The sequence below is a fragment of the Leiobunum rupestre genome, chromosome 2, assembly GCF_980474605.1.
Source record: "Leiobunum rupestre chromosome 2, qqLeiRupe1.1.hap1, whole genome shotgun sequence".
In the NCBI taxonomy this organism is placed as follows: domain Eukaryota; kingdom Metazoa; phylum Arthropoda; class Arachnida; order Opiliones; family Sclerosomatidae; genus Leiobunum; species Leiobunum rupestre.
The window spans coordinates 88031428-88048362 of record NC_143385.1 but is presented as its reverse complement, the minus strand read 5'-3'; the positions used below and the strand labels follow the sequence as shown (position 1 = coordinate 88048362).

The window sequence follows — 16935 nt, the reverse complement described above, 5'->3', positions numbered from 1 at the left end:
TTTTGTTAAACCGCAATTACAGAAGCTTCAATTAATTTTAATTTAAACCAATATTAGAAAGAAACCAGATTTTTTAAAGTCTCAAAACTTTTTTGTCAATTTCGAAGAAACATTTTTATTCAGATAGAGCAAGAGATTTGTTGGGAGCACATTTCCCAATAGGCGTTTAAATAACAAATCTTTAAGGAAATCACCCAAGGATTCTATATTTTTAGAAGGATAGGAAGTGATGGCGTTTTCGCGCCGGGAAGAAAACGCGTGACTGCGCAGTAGCTCCTTCCAAAAATTACCCAGCCGAGGTCAAATATCGCTAACGTGAAGGCGCCAAAGCCCATTTAACCGTTCAACTATTTGGCCTTGGGAGTGAGTAAAAGCGGTAAAAGTGGCGTCACCCTTTGTAAAACTCCACGCTCTTCCCGCCAGGCCGTTTAAACAGGGGAACATAGGCTACGTTCAGTAGCTTGCAACAAATTAAACGTTGCAGGATTTTGGAACCGGTTTTCTACTGTACGCTTTTTTCCATTTCCGGTGTGACGTAGCGTTGCTGAACCGTTGCTCAAACATTTGAACCTGCTCTTCCACCCGGTTTATTTGTTTATTATCATGGCGGCGAGTCAGTCGACTAATTTTCCCATGAACTTTAAAAACATTTCTTTAAGAGATTCAGGGGGGAATATTTATTCTATTGCGGTGTCAAGCAAGGATTACGATAGAGTAATCAATGGTAAGTCGAATTATGTTAATTTAATTATATTCCTTTGGTTTATAAGTTTTAAAACTTAAAAATTCGTTAAGCCTTTGCCATCACGTGTATTTAAGCCATGAACCTTACACCTTGGATTAGGAATTTGTTACATTCTTAATCCAAGCTTACTCGTGAAAGCAAAGCTATTGATAACACAAAAGAGAAAGTAATAAAGTACAATTTTATAATTAGAACCGTCTTTCGCTACTATGTGCCTTAATAAGGCTAAAGAACTGGGAATAGCTCCCGAACCTTCAAAACAACCTGAGTTATCTCAGTCTATGGAAAGTATTTCTACTATTGCAGCAAGCCCCAATGTTGTTTCAGAAAACCTTTCTGATAATGAAGCTCTTAACGAAGATTCCAGTAAGTTTAATTCACTTGTGTTCAATATTTATAAGTAACTTTTATTTTTCTCAATTAGATAATGGAAAGCGTTGGGCTCGTAGCGCTGTATTGTTACTAATAGATCTGTTTCAAACCTACAAGGAGGAATATGAGTCAAGCAGGAGAAAAAAAGATATTTGGGTTAAAATAAGTGCAGAGTTAAAACAGAGAGGCTATATATTTAGTGCAGATCACTGTGACAATAAGTGGAGAAATTTAAAAAATAGGTCAAAAAACTATATTAATCTAGTACTTATTTATGTTATAATGTTTGCTATTTCAGTTACAAGCGTGTGAAGGACAAAAGTAATAAAACTGGTAGAGGGAAGCAAAATTGGGAGTTTTATGAAAATATGGATGAAGTTCTTTGTACAGAACATTCGATTAATCCAGTGAACTTGCTGTTCTCCTCCAAATCTTCAGGTAATGTATTTGGTAATAATATATTTGAATAAAATAATTCAAAATACTATTTAACATTTAAAACAGAATCTTCAACTGAATACTGCTCATCTAGTAGTGCTGTGGACAGTTCTGCGGATAATACCACATCAACCCCAATTTCCAATGCATCGTCTTCGTCCTCTTTAAACACAATAGATAATCAAGATGAGGTTGAAAGTCCTTTATACCAAAAACCTAAGAGGAAAAGGGAGATGAAAACTAGTACCGCGCCAGATTGGTTTCTTCAATGGTCTAATGAAAATCGTAAACTAGAAGAAAATGCCCAAAAACAATCTAAGACATTCCAAGAAGAAATACTTAAAAGGCTAGATAACAAAAATGCTACCTTAGAAAAAATTGCTGATGCATTTCTAAAAATGTAATAATTTTATTGGTTAAAAAGTAGTGTAATGATTTTTTTATGGTTTGAATAAACCCCAAAGTACGCAGTTTAAACAAATTAAATTGGTCTCTGCGCACGTAGTCTGAGCTCTTGACATATTCTATCACGTTTAGTTTTTGCGGCTGCTAGGCTTTCTCTAGCATCGGCTTCTTCAAAGATTTCAGCAGTTGCATTTCTTAGGTTAATAAATTCTTCAACATCTTGACCACCATCGTGTATTAATAAAAAATTATTTAATACACAACAACACATTATCACTTCAGAAATTTCTGACATTAGAGACATATCCAAGGCTTTAAGACGACGAAATCTTCCCTTTAGGTGGGCAAATGCACGCTCTATCATCTGCCTTGCAGAGCTGAATAAAGTGTTGAAATTTGTTTGTTGGGCTGATAAATGTCCATTGTTTTTATAAGGTGCCATAAGAAATAAGTCCAATGGGTATGCGGAGTCTCCCAATAAATGCCCATCAAGAGTGTTTTTGTCTTTTTTTTTAAATCTTTATAAATTGAACTGTTTTTCCACACACGGGCGTCATGCACAGAGCCAGGCCATCCCACACACAAATCAATAAACATTAAGTTCTCATTGCAAATACCTGTAAATAAGTTTCCAATTAGTAATGTGCATATCATTGTTAAATATTTATTTGTATGTACCTTGTAACAAGACAGAGGTTCTTTTTTTTCGGTTGTAGTAAGAATTCTTTCCTTCTACTGGCTCCTTGATGTCTATGTGACAACCATCTACAGCACCGACTGTCCCAGGAAAACCATATTTTTCTATACAATTACGCATTGTATTTCTCATCTCGCCTGCTGTTGGCCAAACAACATAATTGTGTCGTTTCTCAGTGACGATTTTTATAAATTCCAAAAAGACATAATGGGCATTTCCTTTGGAGAGATCAAACCGGTCTCCAACACTACGATAGGAGTCTGGAGTGGCTAAAAGCCAAAGGCACACTAGTATCCGCTTTTCAATTAAAATAATGATGTGCTCTTTCTTTGCTGACAGCGCAGTTCCGTAAACGACAATTAGATGCTATGTAATGTTCTGTGTTAACATATGTAGTTTTTACCAAATGTTTTATGTTATGACAAGAACTTACCTCAACTGCATAGCGAGACATTCGGAAATGGCTTTTAAAATCCGAAATGGTGTAATTAGGAACAACTGTTTCTACATAATCTACTATTCTATTTGGTACCTGTCTTGGCTTTCTTAATAGGTCCTGACACACAAGAGGTACGACTAATCGAGATTTTTTAATCCCTGAACTCACATTATTTTCAAGTAAATCTAATTCCAATTCGTCGTCATTTGACAATTCGTTAATTAGCCAGAATAACAATTTTCTTTTGCTACGATTAGTAGGGCCTAGAAGACCGACGGAGGCCATTTTTGTTAAAACCCGACCCGACTAAAAAAGCGTACACTAGCTCGTGACGTCACGTTTAAAAAATTGGTAAACGGTTCCGATTCCGTTTCACGTCTGATTGCTCTTACTGAACGCACCCCTAGTCACTTCCTATCCTACTAAAAATATAGAATCCTTGAAATCAACAAGAAGTAATATTCCAGAGAGCCAGGTCCTGCAAGTTACGGTTTTTAGAGCGCTTGTTGAAATAATGGAAACTTTTTACCCGTAAACAGAACGCAGTCTTTTCTCTAAGCAGTTATGTCAAAAAAAGCTACAGTAGCTTGCAGGTCCTGGCTCTTTGAAATATTACTTCTTGGCGATTTGCTTGAAGATATTTTATAAGACTCATTTCATAGAATATATTTTAGGTTTTGAAATGTTTGCCTAATTATAATAATAATCATCTAAATTAATACCCAGAGCACTACTTCAAATCATCGTGTGACTTTTAAACCAGTTAACTAGGTGGCCGTGCTATACTGCGTTTGAGGGTGGAGGCAAGCCCTTCATGCCAACAGTTCCCTACACTAATTATTAGCGTTATCCTCAGCTCGTGATGGGAAGGAAAACAACCAGTGACACAAACTGATTGAACCTAGCTGCGAGGCGAAAATGCTTTGGGCTTTACCATCCTACTCAAGTTTGACAGCATGTCCCAAGCTCAGATATTTCTCAAATAAAATTTCTTTAACACGTTAACCATTTTATGCAAAATTTGCGAGCACCGTTTGCCTGGAGAACAGTCAAAATCTTCTACAAATGTGTTTAAGTTCGGAGATTTTGCCCAAGTTTATAAAATAGGAAATAAAAAATCAGATACTTTTAAAAGGAGTTTTATTAATACACCAGGAAGGCATTTGTCGCTTGCATTATATTAATTATTAATAAAAACACGCTCAAAAATTAAGTCGTGGAATAAGCGTATAATTGAAGTGGCCCTGGTTTGCCCAGCAATTCCAAGATTGATCCCACAGACGACGCCTTCGGTTCTTCGACTTCCCCAACAACGGAATGGACAGGGATAGATCGATCAGATACTGGCGCGTTGGTGTTATCAGCGAGTAGAACCTATTTTGCCAGAAAAGGGGTTAACATTTACATTCCGTAAATTTGTTTAAAATCGAAAAACCTTACTTTCAACAGCGAAAACTCGGTCGTTGAATAACCAGAAATGATTGTCCCTGGGTTTTCTACGAGAGCTGTTGAATTAAGAGAAACCAATTCGGCCACGGAATGCTTCTGCGTGACTACTTGCCAGTACACCATTCCACCGGTGAGAGCCAACAGCGCTAAACACGCGGCTACGATCACAACAACTACCGCTTTCGTTAATCGACAGGATTTTCCCGATGAAAACGAGAGTTGTTGGCGACTATGATCCTCGCGGTATTTGAGACTCGTCCTGAGCATGTGGTTGTGAATCAGATGAGAGAGGTCGTAGTCGAGGGAATCCGAGAATCGAACCGATTTCTTGGTCTCTACGAAACAGAAAATCAAGTCATGTTATTAAAAACGCATGGTATCAAAAACATTGAAAGACTAAACAATTCTTGCGTATTTTCTATGCAAAGTTTCTTCTGCTTTCTATTCTTCGCGAAGACGTTTACACAGTCTATGTTTGCACCTTGTTAAGAAGAAAGACGGAACTTTCGCTACCAAATACACTTAGGCCAAAATCGACATCTCACCCAAAAAGTTTGTCAAAAGTTTGTCAGTCAGGGTTGGACATGAGGCACTAGTCACGGCATTTTACTACTAAAGTAAATCGAAATCTCGGGGAGGCTCAGTCAATTTGACTAGTGAAAATTTACTTAAATTATTCATAAAGAATATGGCGAATATGGTGTATCATAAATTAATCAAATTCCATTTTATTTAAAAAGAAATTGTAATCGGCCAAATAAAGTCATGTAACTCCAGTGATAATAAATTCCTATTTTAATTCTGACCGGTAGAGCAAAATGTTGGCTGCCCTTGTTTCTATACTCCCCCCCCCCCCCCCCTGTCAGCGACTTCAAAAATAAATTAAGATAGGAGACTCACTAGTCGGGCAGACTACTTGTAAAATACCTATATGTCCAACCCTGGTGTCAGTACGGTATAATGTTTAATGAGAGCTGTCGCGAAGTAAACAGGGAGTGGGAGAGGGGGGTTAAAAGTACGTCATCAACATTAGAATTTTCTCCCCTTCAGCGCTGGCGAGAGAAGCGTTTTAGTCTACGGGCAAGTAAATCGAAGAGAGATAATCGCACAGACCATAAAACTAAATACATCGTTGCTAGTCGGTTATGTAGTCTGTAGTGAGACTAGCTCTCGCTAGATGTTTCAGCAGGTGCGAAGATAGAATTGACACACTCGACGAGTCTTATGTCGCTTTTTCTTAGGCGTTACCATAAGCGAGGGCTATTACCCCGTAATTCTTAAGTACACTATATATGGGCAGCGTTTTGCCAACACTTATTTTAAGACTTACTGTCAAGGTTATCACTGTCGTTCGTAGATGTAACAGAGTAGCAGCTGATGTCCTCCGAAACAGAGGGTACTTTCAGGTCAACGTCAACTATATTAATCGTTTTCACGTTGTCGCTTGTCGTTATTACGGGCGTTGAATAGTTCATTGATGATACCTCCGTTATATTTCCGATGTCTTGTTTACCATTCTACGACATTACGAAGTTATAAGTGAAAATAAATAAAATAACACTCGAGAAACTTACCTCAACGTTTAATGTATGTTGCATCGTGGACACCAAGACAGTCATCGCTGAGACGTATTTTACTGATATTATTTCAAAATTTTAATAAACGATATGATACCCAACTATCGAATTATCCGAATGATTAACGGTGAAAATTTGTGCATATATATAGAGGTGAAGAAAAAACTATAATCTATAAAACCTTTGAGAAAAAAATCAATAAAAAACGGTAGATAATAAGAACCATCAACTCAAAAAATTAATTTCATTTCATTAGTAGAAAATATATCATGATATCAGAAGTATATAATACATATGTTAGATAGAAGTTACTTGAAATCTGATCCCGGCCCGTGATCTTTCGGCTCCCGAACTTGGTCTTCCACTGGTCTACACAAGTCTCTGAGGAGAAATGGTGGGCAGAATAAAATTGGTCATCGTGGTTATCTCAGACTATTCAATCGATATAAAGTAAATATCGTTGATCGGAGTTCTGCTCTAGCTCAGATATCCTATATAGCTACGCAAAGGGAGATATCAAACACTACGCTAGAGCAATATTAAAATAACATACAGTGTCTACCCCCTTTTGTTTCCCTTTGCTACGCCAGCGCCTCACTGGCAGCTAGGAGCAACAAACACAACACCCCACACAAGGAGAACGCAACCCGTCAAAAGTCGTGGATTTTCTTGTGTACATTTTTCATTGGTTAGACGTTTTAACGCCTGCTGCCGTCGGAAGGGGAAAATTCGGAAATTGTCTTCCCCCTTTCCGTAAAACGTTCAGCTAAAAGGTTCTTCCGAATAAAATTTGTACACAACACTACGTTAGCGTGTTTAAAGGCTAGCTGCAGGGAGACAAACAATTATTACCCGAAAATTATGACGTACGTGTTTCTGGTTAGTTTTACTCCATTCCACTAGATAGCGCCACGATGCAGGTGTAAAAACTTACATATCTCCCCTAGCGTAGCTATATAGGGTCTCTGCTCTAGCGTTAATTCGACGTGTTCTTTCAAATTGTAAAGTTAAGTGGTCCACCATAGAAAATATAAAAGTGGAATAGCAAGTGTATCTCTATATATATTTCAATGGACGAGGACTTAAGTAATAACATTACCGGAAGTTAATATGCCTATAATACTTCAGAGACGCTGCTCCTCTTCTACATTTTCTACGGTTCTACTTTCATGGTATGAAGGATACATCTCTCTATAGGGATATAATATATCCTTCTGATAGCACATTCGTAAATCGGAGCTTCTTTATGAGTTTATTTTCTACTCGACTCCGTATTACCAGAGAGGGTAAAGTCGCTTCGCTACTGAGAGGCGTCTCTCGTTCAAAAATCCGTATTTATTTTTTCCTGCGAAAATGCCCATAGGATCCGAACGTTTGATGGCGCTGCAAGAGTATCCGGAAGTCCTAGCGCGCGATTCAATATTCAGTTTAGGACGATGCAAAAATTGATCAGTTTTTAATTTATATTTTAAGTAGTTTTTAAATGTTTTAAATATGCCTGGACCATCGTGTTCCGCCGTAAATTGTTCTAATACGAAAAATAAGAATTCTCGATTATCATTTTTCAAGTTTCCAAGGGAAAAAGAACGGTGAATACGCGTTTTTTACATAGGTTTATTCTTACTTTAAGTTTCTTATTGAAATTTCAGTTCCCTATCATAGAGGCTCTTTCCATGAGCGCACCCAGATCGACCTTTCGGTGTCGACGCATCTGAACGGTCATGGAAACGGGTTAGTGCGATAAAAGTGGTCGACCTTCTTGGCACGACAAAAGAGGTGTTCCGGGGAGAAAATATCGCTCCTTTTTGTTTCTTGGAAACGGTCATCGCATCGTTCTCACTACATTTTGGGTGTTTCTCTCCTTATTCCTTCTATACTCGGTGTGCCTCTTAGCCAATTTCCGAATTAAAAACAACTGGTAAATCTAGTGCTTCTAATTTATATCTGAACATATCAACCCGTTATCTTTTTCTCACATGATCAGGTACAATCTGAATTATATATCCAAACTGCTTCACTAATTTCACCGTCAAATTTACATTTATATGAACGTATAAATTTGGGGCGTAAGCGTAAGTTAAATTAGTTTGGGTGAAAGTCGAGTTTGACTTAATCCACCGCATTGGGCTAGAAAGAAGATATTAGGATAAATGCTTCAAAGTGCCAATTAGTAGCACTACAAATGGAGCGATCTACTCATCAGTGGGGGTTCGATTCGACAATGGAAACAGGCGGCGAGATCGCGTCGCGTAATTTTCATGACCGTTCAGATGCGTCGACACCGAAAGGTCGCTCTGGGTGCGCTCATGGAAAGAGCCTAATAGTTGAATAATGTAAAAAAAGAGAAACTGACAAATAAAACAACGGAATACCTACACTTTAACCATAGGTTTTGCTCTAATCATTTCACGATAGTTTTATGAATATTAAAATTAAAAATAGTCTAATACCATCAGCTGTGCCAACAATATTTTATGAACACTACTCATTTTCCTGTACAGTTAGTGAAGGTAAAGAAAAACAACTAAGGGCTCTTAATGTCGTTTAAAAAATTTACTGACAATTAATATACTAAAATGTACATATGAACATGGGTTGGAAGAAAGCGCGTTGGTCACAAACGCATCACAACTAATTTCGGAGGAAAACACATTGAATGTTCTAGATGAACATAATTACACTTTTTCCAACAGTATTTCATGCGAAAATTTAGAAAATGGTAATTGAAATTTGAAACTGTCTATCTCAATAATAAATTTTTTTAATAAATTACATTACTTTAGTTGTTAATCACAATGGTAAAATAACTTTAAATTTAAACACGCAATTGTCATCATCTTCTAAACACATTCGAACAGAGCATATGCAATTCAATTGCGAGTCCAAATCTACTTAAACAAAATGTCCTTAGCTATATATCAGGATATTTAATCCATCGCTGTTTTTCAAACCACCAATGCTCCTCTTGCCTCAGCCAACTCAAAAAGAACGATCCAATTTTTGATCCTATAAATGTGCTCTCCTTCTTCAAGTTTTTCAAAACAAAGAACTCTTCTTTTGGTAGCCTTATAGTACCTACTGACAATTTTTTAAAGATTATTACAGAAACAAATGAGGTATTTGATACTAGCTTTAAACTACTATCTCTTCGTCTTTTTTTTAACTTACTTGCGTCATAAATTCACATGAAACAACCATTTCACATTTTATTTAAATTTTTTAGTATCAGAATTCAGAAATAAGAAACTAATCGGTGCCATATTGCTGATGTAACAAAAATCTTCTAAAAAAATGTAACTTACCCACCCTGTAGCACCCTGGTAGTGGGATCCTGAACTTCATTTGTAATTTCTTCTATTCGCGCGTGCGTCAAACACTGGTAACGAAATTTTAACATTGCGGGAATAGGAAGAGACGCCTCTCAGTAGCGAAGCGACTTTACCCTCTCTGGTATTACCTTTATGATGTCACAGCACATAAATAATTCAAATTTAAATTAATACACGAAGTTTCGACTTCGCTAGTTCAAATATCTAATGCGCGTAGACATTAAACAAATCTCTAATCCGAATTTTTCGTTACACGATATGAGCGTATTTCAGATGCCTGACAGTTATCGATTTTACATATCCACCAACTAAATTCCTACGGAAATGTTAATCACTGTTTATTTTGGCTTGCTTCCACAAGTTTGTATATTCTTAACGTAGAAATCAGGTCCCCGAATCTGATGATATTAATTTTAGAAAATCAGTTTAGATCGGTTACTTGAAACAATGAAATAGTCAGAAGTATCTAAAAGGAATATAAAATAATAACTTGATCTGATTAATTGATTACCTTCAGATATCTGTAAATTAAAATGTGACCAGATGGCCCTTGGCTCGCGTGGCATGAAGGTTTTGCTAACGCCCTTGACCTGAATCGAAGTCATTTAAGGACAAGGTCGCTAGGTGACTTAGGCCCAGGATAGTGCCTTGGGTGTTAGCCTCACGTTTTTTTAATTTTAAAATGTTAAATTTATGCTGCGTAGTAATATGTACAATTTAATAAATCATATTTTTCGATGTAATAATTTTAGAAACTCGCTATATGATGAATTTCAGCTCGTGCGATGTTTTCTACATTTTTCAAGCGAATAAGATTAACACTACAGGGAGATAAATAGTTCTCTCGTAAGTGCTATATTATAAACTTCCGGTATTAATAACCTACATGAGTACTGAGATTGTCACACTTTTGGTAATTATGTAACTTTTGGTAATAGCTAAGTAAACTGATGTTCACACGTATAGGCCTTGCCTCTGTGGTTGACTGCAGGGTTTTCTTTGCAAAATAAATATTATTATTTTCGCTTTTCAATTATAAATCATGGTTAAATTCAGAAATATTTGTTCCTAAACATATTTATATTGTACCATGATTGTACTTTTAAAGGGGCTGGCAACCACGTTCGCGCTATAAAAATAAGTGACCCACTTTCTTAGTTCATACTAAATTCCGCAATTTATGTTGTCACAAGTTATTTCTTGAGTAGGGTTGGTGGTTTGGCGTTCTATTTATAAGGTGTACTTGGCTGGAAAATAGTAGAGTAGCCAAGACTTTGATTCTGGGAACAGGGGTGGACCGTTAACTTTGGGGACCCTGGACTAACACTGTTTGGGACCTATACCACCTTTGGGGGCCTTGACTAACACTGTCTGCTTGGGACCTATACCACCTTTGGGGACCCTGGACTAACACTGTTTGAGACCTATACAAACTTTGGGGGCCCTGGACTAACACTGTTTGGGACCTATACCGACTTTGGGTTAGTTGTGGCGACTCATTTGTCATTTTATCAAAAATCTCTTTTTTACCCCTTTTAAATTTTAATTGTTTTTATTAATTTTTTACCACGAAGGGGACCCTTTGTTTTAACGGGCCCCTGGGCTGCAGCCCATAAAGACCATGCCTAAATCCGCCCCTGTCTGGGAGGGCACACTTCATTGAAAAAAAATGTAAAAAAATTAAAAAGATTTGTAGGTAAAACCATAGGTTTCGGGGGGAGTACGCCACTGCGGGAAATTGTGTGAATCTGGTATCAGTGGAAATAGTATGGAAATAGGCAAGCCAAGGAAAGTGTGTGTCACGTGTGGACAAAGGTCTTAGGAACGTCCGACATTGTGGTTAAATTAGTTGGCGTTACTAGTTAAGTCGGAGTAATTAATCAAATGAGATTTTTTAAATTTTGCATTTGAGTTAAAACGTATTTGATCCACAGTTCATATTTTTCAACAGAAAAAGTGAGCATTCAGTTTTTTTTTAGGCTAAAATGAGATGCGTATAAAAAAAATTTTATATCACTTTGTATCAAAGTAGAAAATATTATCTATTTTTGTAGAAATTTAACATATATTATCGTCAATTCAGTTGTATCCAAATTTAAGATTCCGCGGTTGTTTCTTAACTTCTTAAGCTAAAATGAGATTTATATAAAAGTTCCTTTATCCCTTTGTATTTAAAATTGTATCAAAGTTGAACGCAATTAAATTTTTATTTTGTGTATTTGACTCTGTATTGTAAAAGGAAGCTGAACCCAGGCGCTGTTCTAGTGGGTGGCCCAACGAACCCGTACCCACCCAAAACGTGTTAACCTTCCCAGGCCTGTTGCTGAGTAACACAGTAATTTCTTTAAAATTTAAGTGACTTACAATTTGAAAAAATTAGTGTTGTTAATTTTCCGGAAAAATAAAATGCGGAAAATGTTCCGCAAATCGGAAAAATAAAAAATTGAAGCATAAATTACTTTTTAAGTGTTTTTAACTTTTTAACGATATAAAATGTCTAATGTCAGTAAACATACTACAAAACATTAATAGTGTAACATTTTTAATCAGTTTAAACCAGTCTAAATTTTAAGTTTTACTTTTAGATTCGAAAAAGCTGCTTTATTTAAATTTGCAAACAATAATAATAATAATAATCAGCAAGGCTAATACCCAAGGCACCATCTTAGGCCTAAGTCATCATGCGACTTTTGAAGCCATTAATTCAGGTGGCCGGGTTACAATGCGTAGGAGGGTGGTGGCAATATATTACTAATCATGGAATAAAAATATAATTATTCTTTAGCTAAATCACACGGAGCTCATTTCAGTTTGGTTTTTAAGTTCAGAAGAGATATTTTAAAGACAAAATATTTTTAAAACTAAATTTAGAAAAAGTGACTTTTAGTGACAGAATTTAAAAAAAAATGAATTTAAGTGAGAAAAGTGACTCAGCAACATTCCCCCCCCCCCTTCTCTACTTTTAGGTGAAGTAGAACCACGCCTGATTGGGTCTACCTTTGCTTTTATAAGGTGCGTGCAATTGTTAGTTCTACCAATATTTGACAGGTATCTCTAACGTTGGTCCAACGACAAAAAAGCAAGGGCTGACTTTATACCTAAATATTGGTAAATAATAGTTACCTGGATTTACCACATCGGACAATATTCTGACCACAAATGGCTTTTACGATTCCCGCATCACGTAGCGGGAAATTCTTGAAACTCCTGTAACAAACCGGAAACGTCGTACTTTTAAAACAAGGCCTAAAACCGTGTTTTGATACAAGCGCGATTGACAACTTCGATCTTGGGTTGGTTGCTTTTACATACAGATAAAGCCAATTTTATTATTTATTAAAACATTTTAAAAGTGAAATTACTATTTCTACAATTTTTTTTAGAGAAAATAGAGGTATTCCCCAAGGGAGGTACCAGGGAGGAAAGTGTTCAGCACCGATGCGGCATTTCCCCGTTGGATCGCGATCGCTATGCGTTGAGTTAAATACTCCGTCGAACGTTACTCCCCGGTTGCTTCGCGAACTCGACGCCCAATGGAATGGATCAAGGCCAAACTATCGCGGGCGAAAGATCCAAGACATTCTACAGCCACCGCTTTAAACAGATCTGTTTTCAAGCCCAGAATATTTGGCTTTTTTCTTCGACTCAGCCTGGGTAGCGGCCCAGATAGAAGTAGAAGTAGACGCCAAATACGACGGGGCCAAATGGTCAGTGCAGGTGAAGTCCCACACCAATGATTTTCCGCCGGTCCACGGAACGAGGGACATCCCATCAGGTCGCTTGCCGTCGTCACGTGATAGGCCTTGAGGCTCCAGAACGGATGGGCCACCGGCTGAAATCAGAGCGCGTTTGAGAATGTCATAAACGGCGTTACGACGGGAAAGCCGACCGGAGCTCTTTTTGTAGCTTAAGCCGTGTGTCCCGTTGGAATCGACTTGGGTACCACAATTGCGTGTGTGAGGCACATAGATGCGGGCACCCAAACGTAGGCCAATCGCAATCCGAAAGGAATCATCGTCTAGGTGGGTACCGAGGGAAGGCGACGGAAGCGCGTTTAGCCATGAACCGAATTCCTTGGAGCCAACCGAGAGAAGCCGGGCTTTATCACTTGATTTTAACTATTAATTAAACCACGATTATAATTTCAGTAGCTGCCCCATCGAACATGGATTTAAAGTGCTGGTCGTTAAAGCCACCTTGGTTCAGAATTAAGAGCTCGCATTTCGACGGGTTTACCTCAAGCCCGATGGCGGACGAAAGCTCATACAGAACTAGTAGATCATTCAAGACGACAGTAGGAAGGTCACCCAAAGACGAATCATCCAGGTACCATGTGTTGAACTCAGATTTCATGATTCCTTTAGCACGAGAAGACAAAAAAGTGCAGGACCTAAGGGATCCCCTTCAGAAGAAATGATAGCTTCCCCGTAGGTAAGATGCCACGGCTCCTTATAGCATTGGCTCAAAAACAAATACAATTCCGGAAGTTCCTCGTGAACATGTTCAAGGAGGCGGTCGCGGCGGATCATGTTGAAGGCATTTAAAAAATCTATTATCTATATAAATAACCTTATGGGCTACGAGCTTAGAAAATATAGCACCATCTACTTTCATACCTGTAAACTAAATGTGTGAAGAAATAGCAGACGACTTTTGAATATGAATATTCTTTAACTGAAACGTTCAGCTTTTATATCGAGAGAATTTTGAATTCGATTTAAAACTCAGTCGATAAGCGGCTGTACTTCTGACCAAAGTTTAAACTACGCGCGAAGCTTATAATATTAAACTTCTTTTTAATGAAGTAAATTTACTTGTAGTGATAATGTGCAGGGCTCCCAGCGATTTTTTGTTAAATATTATAGGAATTATAGAAAATATAAGAAATTATAGGAACATTTTCAGCTAAAAATAGGAATTTATAGGAACATTTTTAGCTAAAAATAGGAATTTATATTAACATTTTAGCAAAAAATAGGAATTCATAGGAACAATTTTGAAAAAATAGGAGATTATAGGAGTATATTGAAATCATAGAAATTTATAGGAACTCTGGGAGCCCAACCGTTGTTTTCTGGAGTACCGGACCTAAGCAAGAGCTAAGCTCCATTTAAAAGGCAAATTTTTCCCAAACGTTAAAGCGGTTTTCTAATACATTATTTTTAAAATTATAATAATTTCGGGAAAAAGCTATAGAAAAACTAGAAAATTTCGAAGAAATAGGAATTTATAGGAACAATTTTGAAAAAATAGGAAATTATAGGAGCATATTGAAATTATAGGAATTTATAGGAATTATAGGAACTCTGGGAGCAAAGAATGTGGGAAGATCCAAGTCGTTATGCCTAATCACAGTTACTATCAAAATGTGAATGTTAAGAGGGGGTCGAGAAAGAAGGGGATAGAAATTTAATACAGTCAAAGGTAGGCCCAACGGGGGGTTTGGGCGGGAAACCCCCCCTTGTCTACGCCACTGGAGAAACGTATAAAGCAACCGTCTGCATAAGGTCGGACCAGGCAATTATTTTCGGACAATCGACCCGTCGGGTGGCCGATGATTTTCCGCTGCTGGGGTAAGTGCATCTAACAGTAATATTATAAGGATTCTATAAACATCAGTGATCAGTCTGAAACGGTTATTCGTGGAACTGAAAAATTACAAAAATATATCAAAACATAGCCTTCGAAGAGGTGGAGTTTCCTCTAACATATTTGTGCCACTGCCATTGCGGAATATTAGAATTGCAAGTTCTGAAATACGAAATACAATTTATTCCGTTCAGAATAGATACATTTAATGAAATATAGACATTTTAAAAACCTTTAGAACAATAAAACTTTAAAGTTCTTAGAGGAAAAACGGAAATAACATTATTTGAAAAATTATTGATAAGAAGATAATAAGAAAATGTAAAAGTAACGAAATGAAATGGCAAGGTCATTTGGGGAAATGGAACCTTCTCGGTCCACTCTTTGGGACGTAGACACGTTCCGAATGCGACGCGATCTCCAGAGCAACGGCCCTCTCGTGCTGCTCCGAGATGACCTTGAACCTTTCGCCAAAAAGGGGAAGAGAGTACAACATACTGACGTGTACTTCTACAGCTTGAGCGTTGCATTCTTCCGAATTCTGTTGGTTTAATCGCAGCTGATTAGAATAAGCGGTTTTAACTTTTTCCAACTCCAACTCCAAATGCCGGTTGTCCGCTGCCGAATTGGCGATCCTTCGCTTGGTCTTTTCTTTGCTGATCAAAAAGTCGAGGTAGTCCATGATGGAATCCGACTGATAAGTGATGGAATTGGACGTGATAAAGTGCGAGAACATGGCGCTGGCTTTGATCACAAAATCCAATTCATCCTGATATGTTGATCTCCGCATTTCTAACTCCAGTTTCACTTCTTCGGCTTTCTCTTGGCGGACTTTCCAGTCTCGTATTTCGCTGGCCTTCGATTGGTCCAGTTTCTTGACGTACGACTTTTTTATAACGTATCGTTGGTGGATGTGATCCTTCCAAGAACAGCCGCAAGTGATACAGAGATCGCCTTTGAAAACTACGCAGTTTTTGAGTTCCTTGTTATTTACGACGTCTGGGGTGATATTACTGAGGTAACACGGATCGTGGCAAATCTGATAGATTTCATTTTCCCCTTCCATAAGGACGCACTTTTCAGATTGGCAAATGGTTCTGGGGTTTCCTAATGGAATGAATTTTTGTTCGACCATTGGAACGTAAAGAGTACTCTGTAGCTGTTGGCGATTGTTCTTGCTGGACCGAATAGATTCAATTTGCGAATTCAAGTAGAACAAATTTTCCTGTATGACCATAACGATGTCTCCTAGCGGCTGCACCAACGAAACGATCAGTCTTCTCGCCTCGTTAATCGACAGAGTGTCCTTAACGCAATGAGGTTTCAACTTGTCAATGCGCTTCAGCAAACGGTCGCACTCGGAAGCCGACTTTTCCCAACTGAAGGAATACTCTGCGCGGTCACCTTCCAGAAATTTGACATCGTTTCGTAGCGCGACCAGGAAGCGGAAGGCGTCGTTGTCCAAACAGTAAACGGTCTCCTGGTTCAGCGGAATACATACGTCTTTAAGTTGCCCCAGCAGTTTCTTCAAAGGCGAGAAAGTGTCTCCTGGCTTGTAAAAGGTGCTCTTGGAATTCGTGAAGACGAATGTGATATTTTCGCTGGCACTTTTGTGCAAGTGTTTTAAGAGTTCTTGAATGCAAAATCTGAAGAATATATTTAAGCGAGAGTTATTAGGCTTCATTAGCAGAAGAATTCCGTGGATGTTGGTGTAGTTGGACATAAATCCGAGGATATTAACGAAGTTCTTGGCGTCTTGGTCGATTCCCCTGGTGTCACCTATTCCGGGGGTGTCAATGAGGCGGACCATCTTCTCGCCGCACGGAAAGCAATAGGCCTTGCAGCTTTGGGTTTTGGAGGCGAATTCTTCGTTGCCTTCGTTTTGGTCTTCCTCG

General features: G+C 38.0%; 2 protein-coding genes across 2 annotated transcripts; both read right to left on the bottom strand.

Annotated features, from left to right (window-relative positions):
• Positions 1 to 2036: 2036 nt before the first annotated feature.
• LOC149960258 (uncharacterized) lies at positions 2037 to 3381 on the bottom strand. The gene is made up of 5 exons (XM_090167427.1): positions 3265 to 3381; positions 3091 to 3213; positions 2639 to 3023; positions 2509 to 2577; positions 2037 to 2464 (listed from the first exon to the last, which is right to left on the bottom strand). The coding sequence occupies exons 1-5, from the start codon at positions 3379 to 3381 to the stop codon at positions 2037 to 2039; spliced, it is 1122 nt and encodes a 373-aa protein (XP_090023553.1).
• Positions 3382 to 4219: 838 nt separating this feature from the next.
• Positions 4220 to 6244, bottom strand: LOC149960257 (uncharacterized). The gene is made up of 4 exons (XM_090165210.1): positions 6120 to 6244; positions 5876 to 6062; positions 4537 to 4880; positions 4220 to 4470 (listed from the first exon to the last, which is right to left on the bottom strand). The coding sequence occupies exons 1-4, from the start codon at positions 6162 to 6164 to the stop codon at positions 4306 to 4308; spliced, it is 741 nt and encodes a 246-aa protein (XP_090021336.1). The 5' UTR covers positions 6165 to 6244; the 3' UTR covers positions 4220 to 4305.
• Positions 6245 to 16935: the final 10691 nt, after the last annotated feature.

Coding starts and splice junctions, on each gene's coding strand:
- LOC149960258 (XM_090167427.1), bottom strand. CDS start 3,381: ATGGCCTCCGTCGGTCTTCTAGGCCCTACTAATCGTAGCAAAAGAAAA. Junction 3,214..3,264: donor TAGATTTACTTGAAAATAAT/GTGAGTTCAGGG, acceptor CTTGTGTGTCAG/GACCTATTAAGAAAGCCAAG. Junction 3,024..3,090: donor TGTCTCGCTATGCAGTTGAG/GTAAGTTCTTGT, acceptor AACATTACATAG/CATCTAATTGTCGTTTACGG.
- LOC149960257 (XM_090165210.1), bottom strand. CDS start 6,164: ATGACTGTCTTGGTGTCCACGATGCAACATACATTAAACGTTGAG. Junction 6,063..6,119: donor AACATACATTAAACGTTGAG/GTAAGTTTCTCG, acceptor GTAATGTCGTAG/AATGGTAAACAAGACATCGG. Junction 4,881..5,875: donor CGACAGTGATAACCTTGACA/GTAAGTCTTAAA, acceptor TCTGTTTCGTAG/AGACCAAGAAATCGGTTCGA.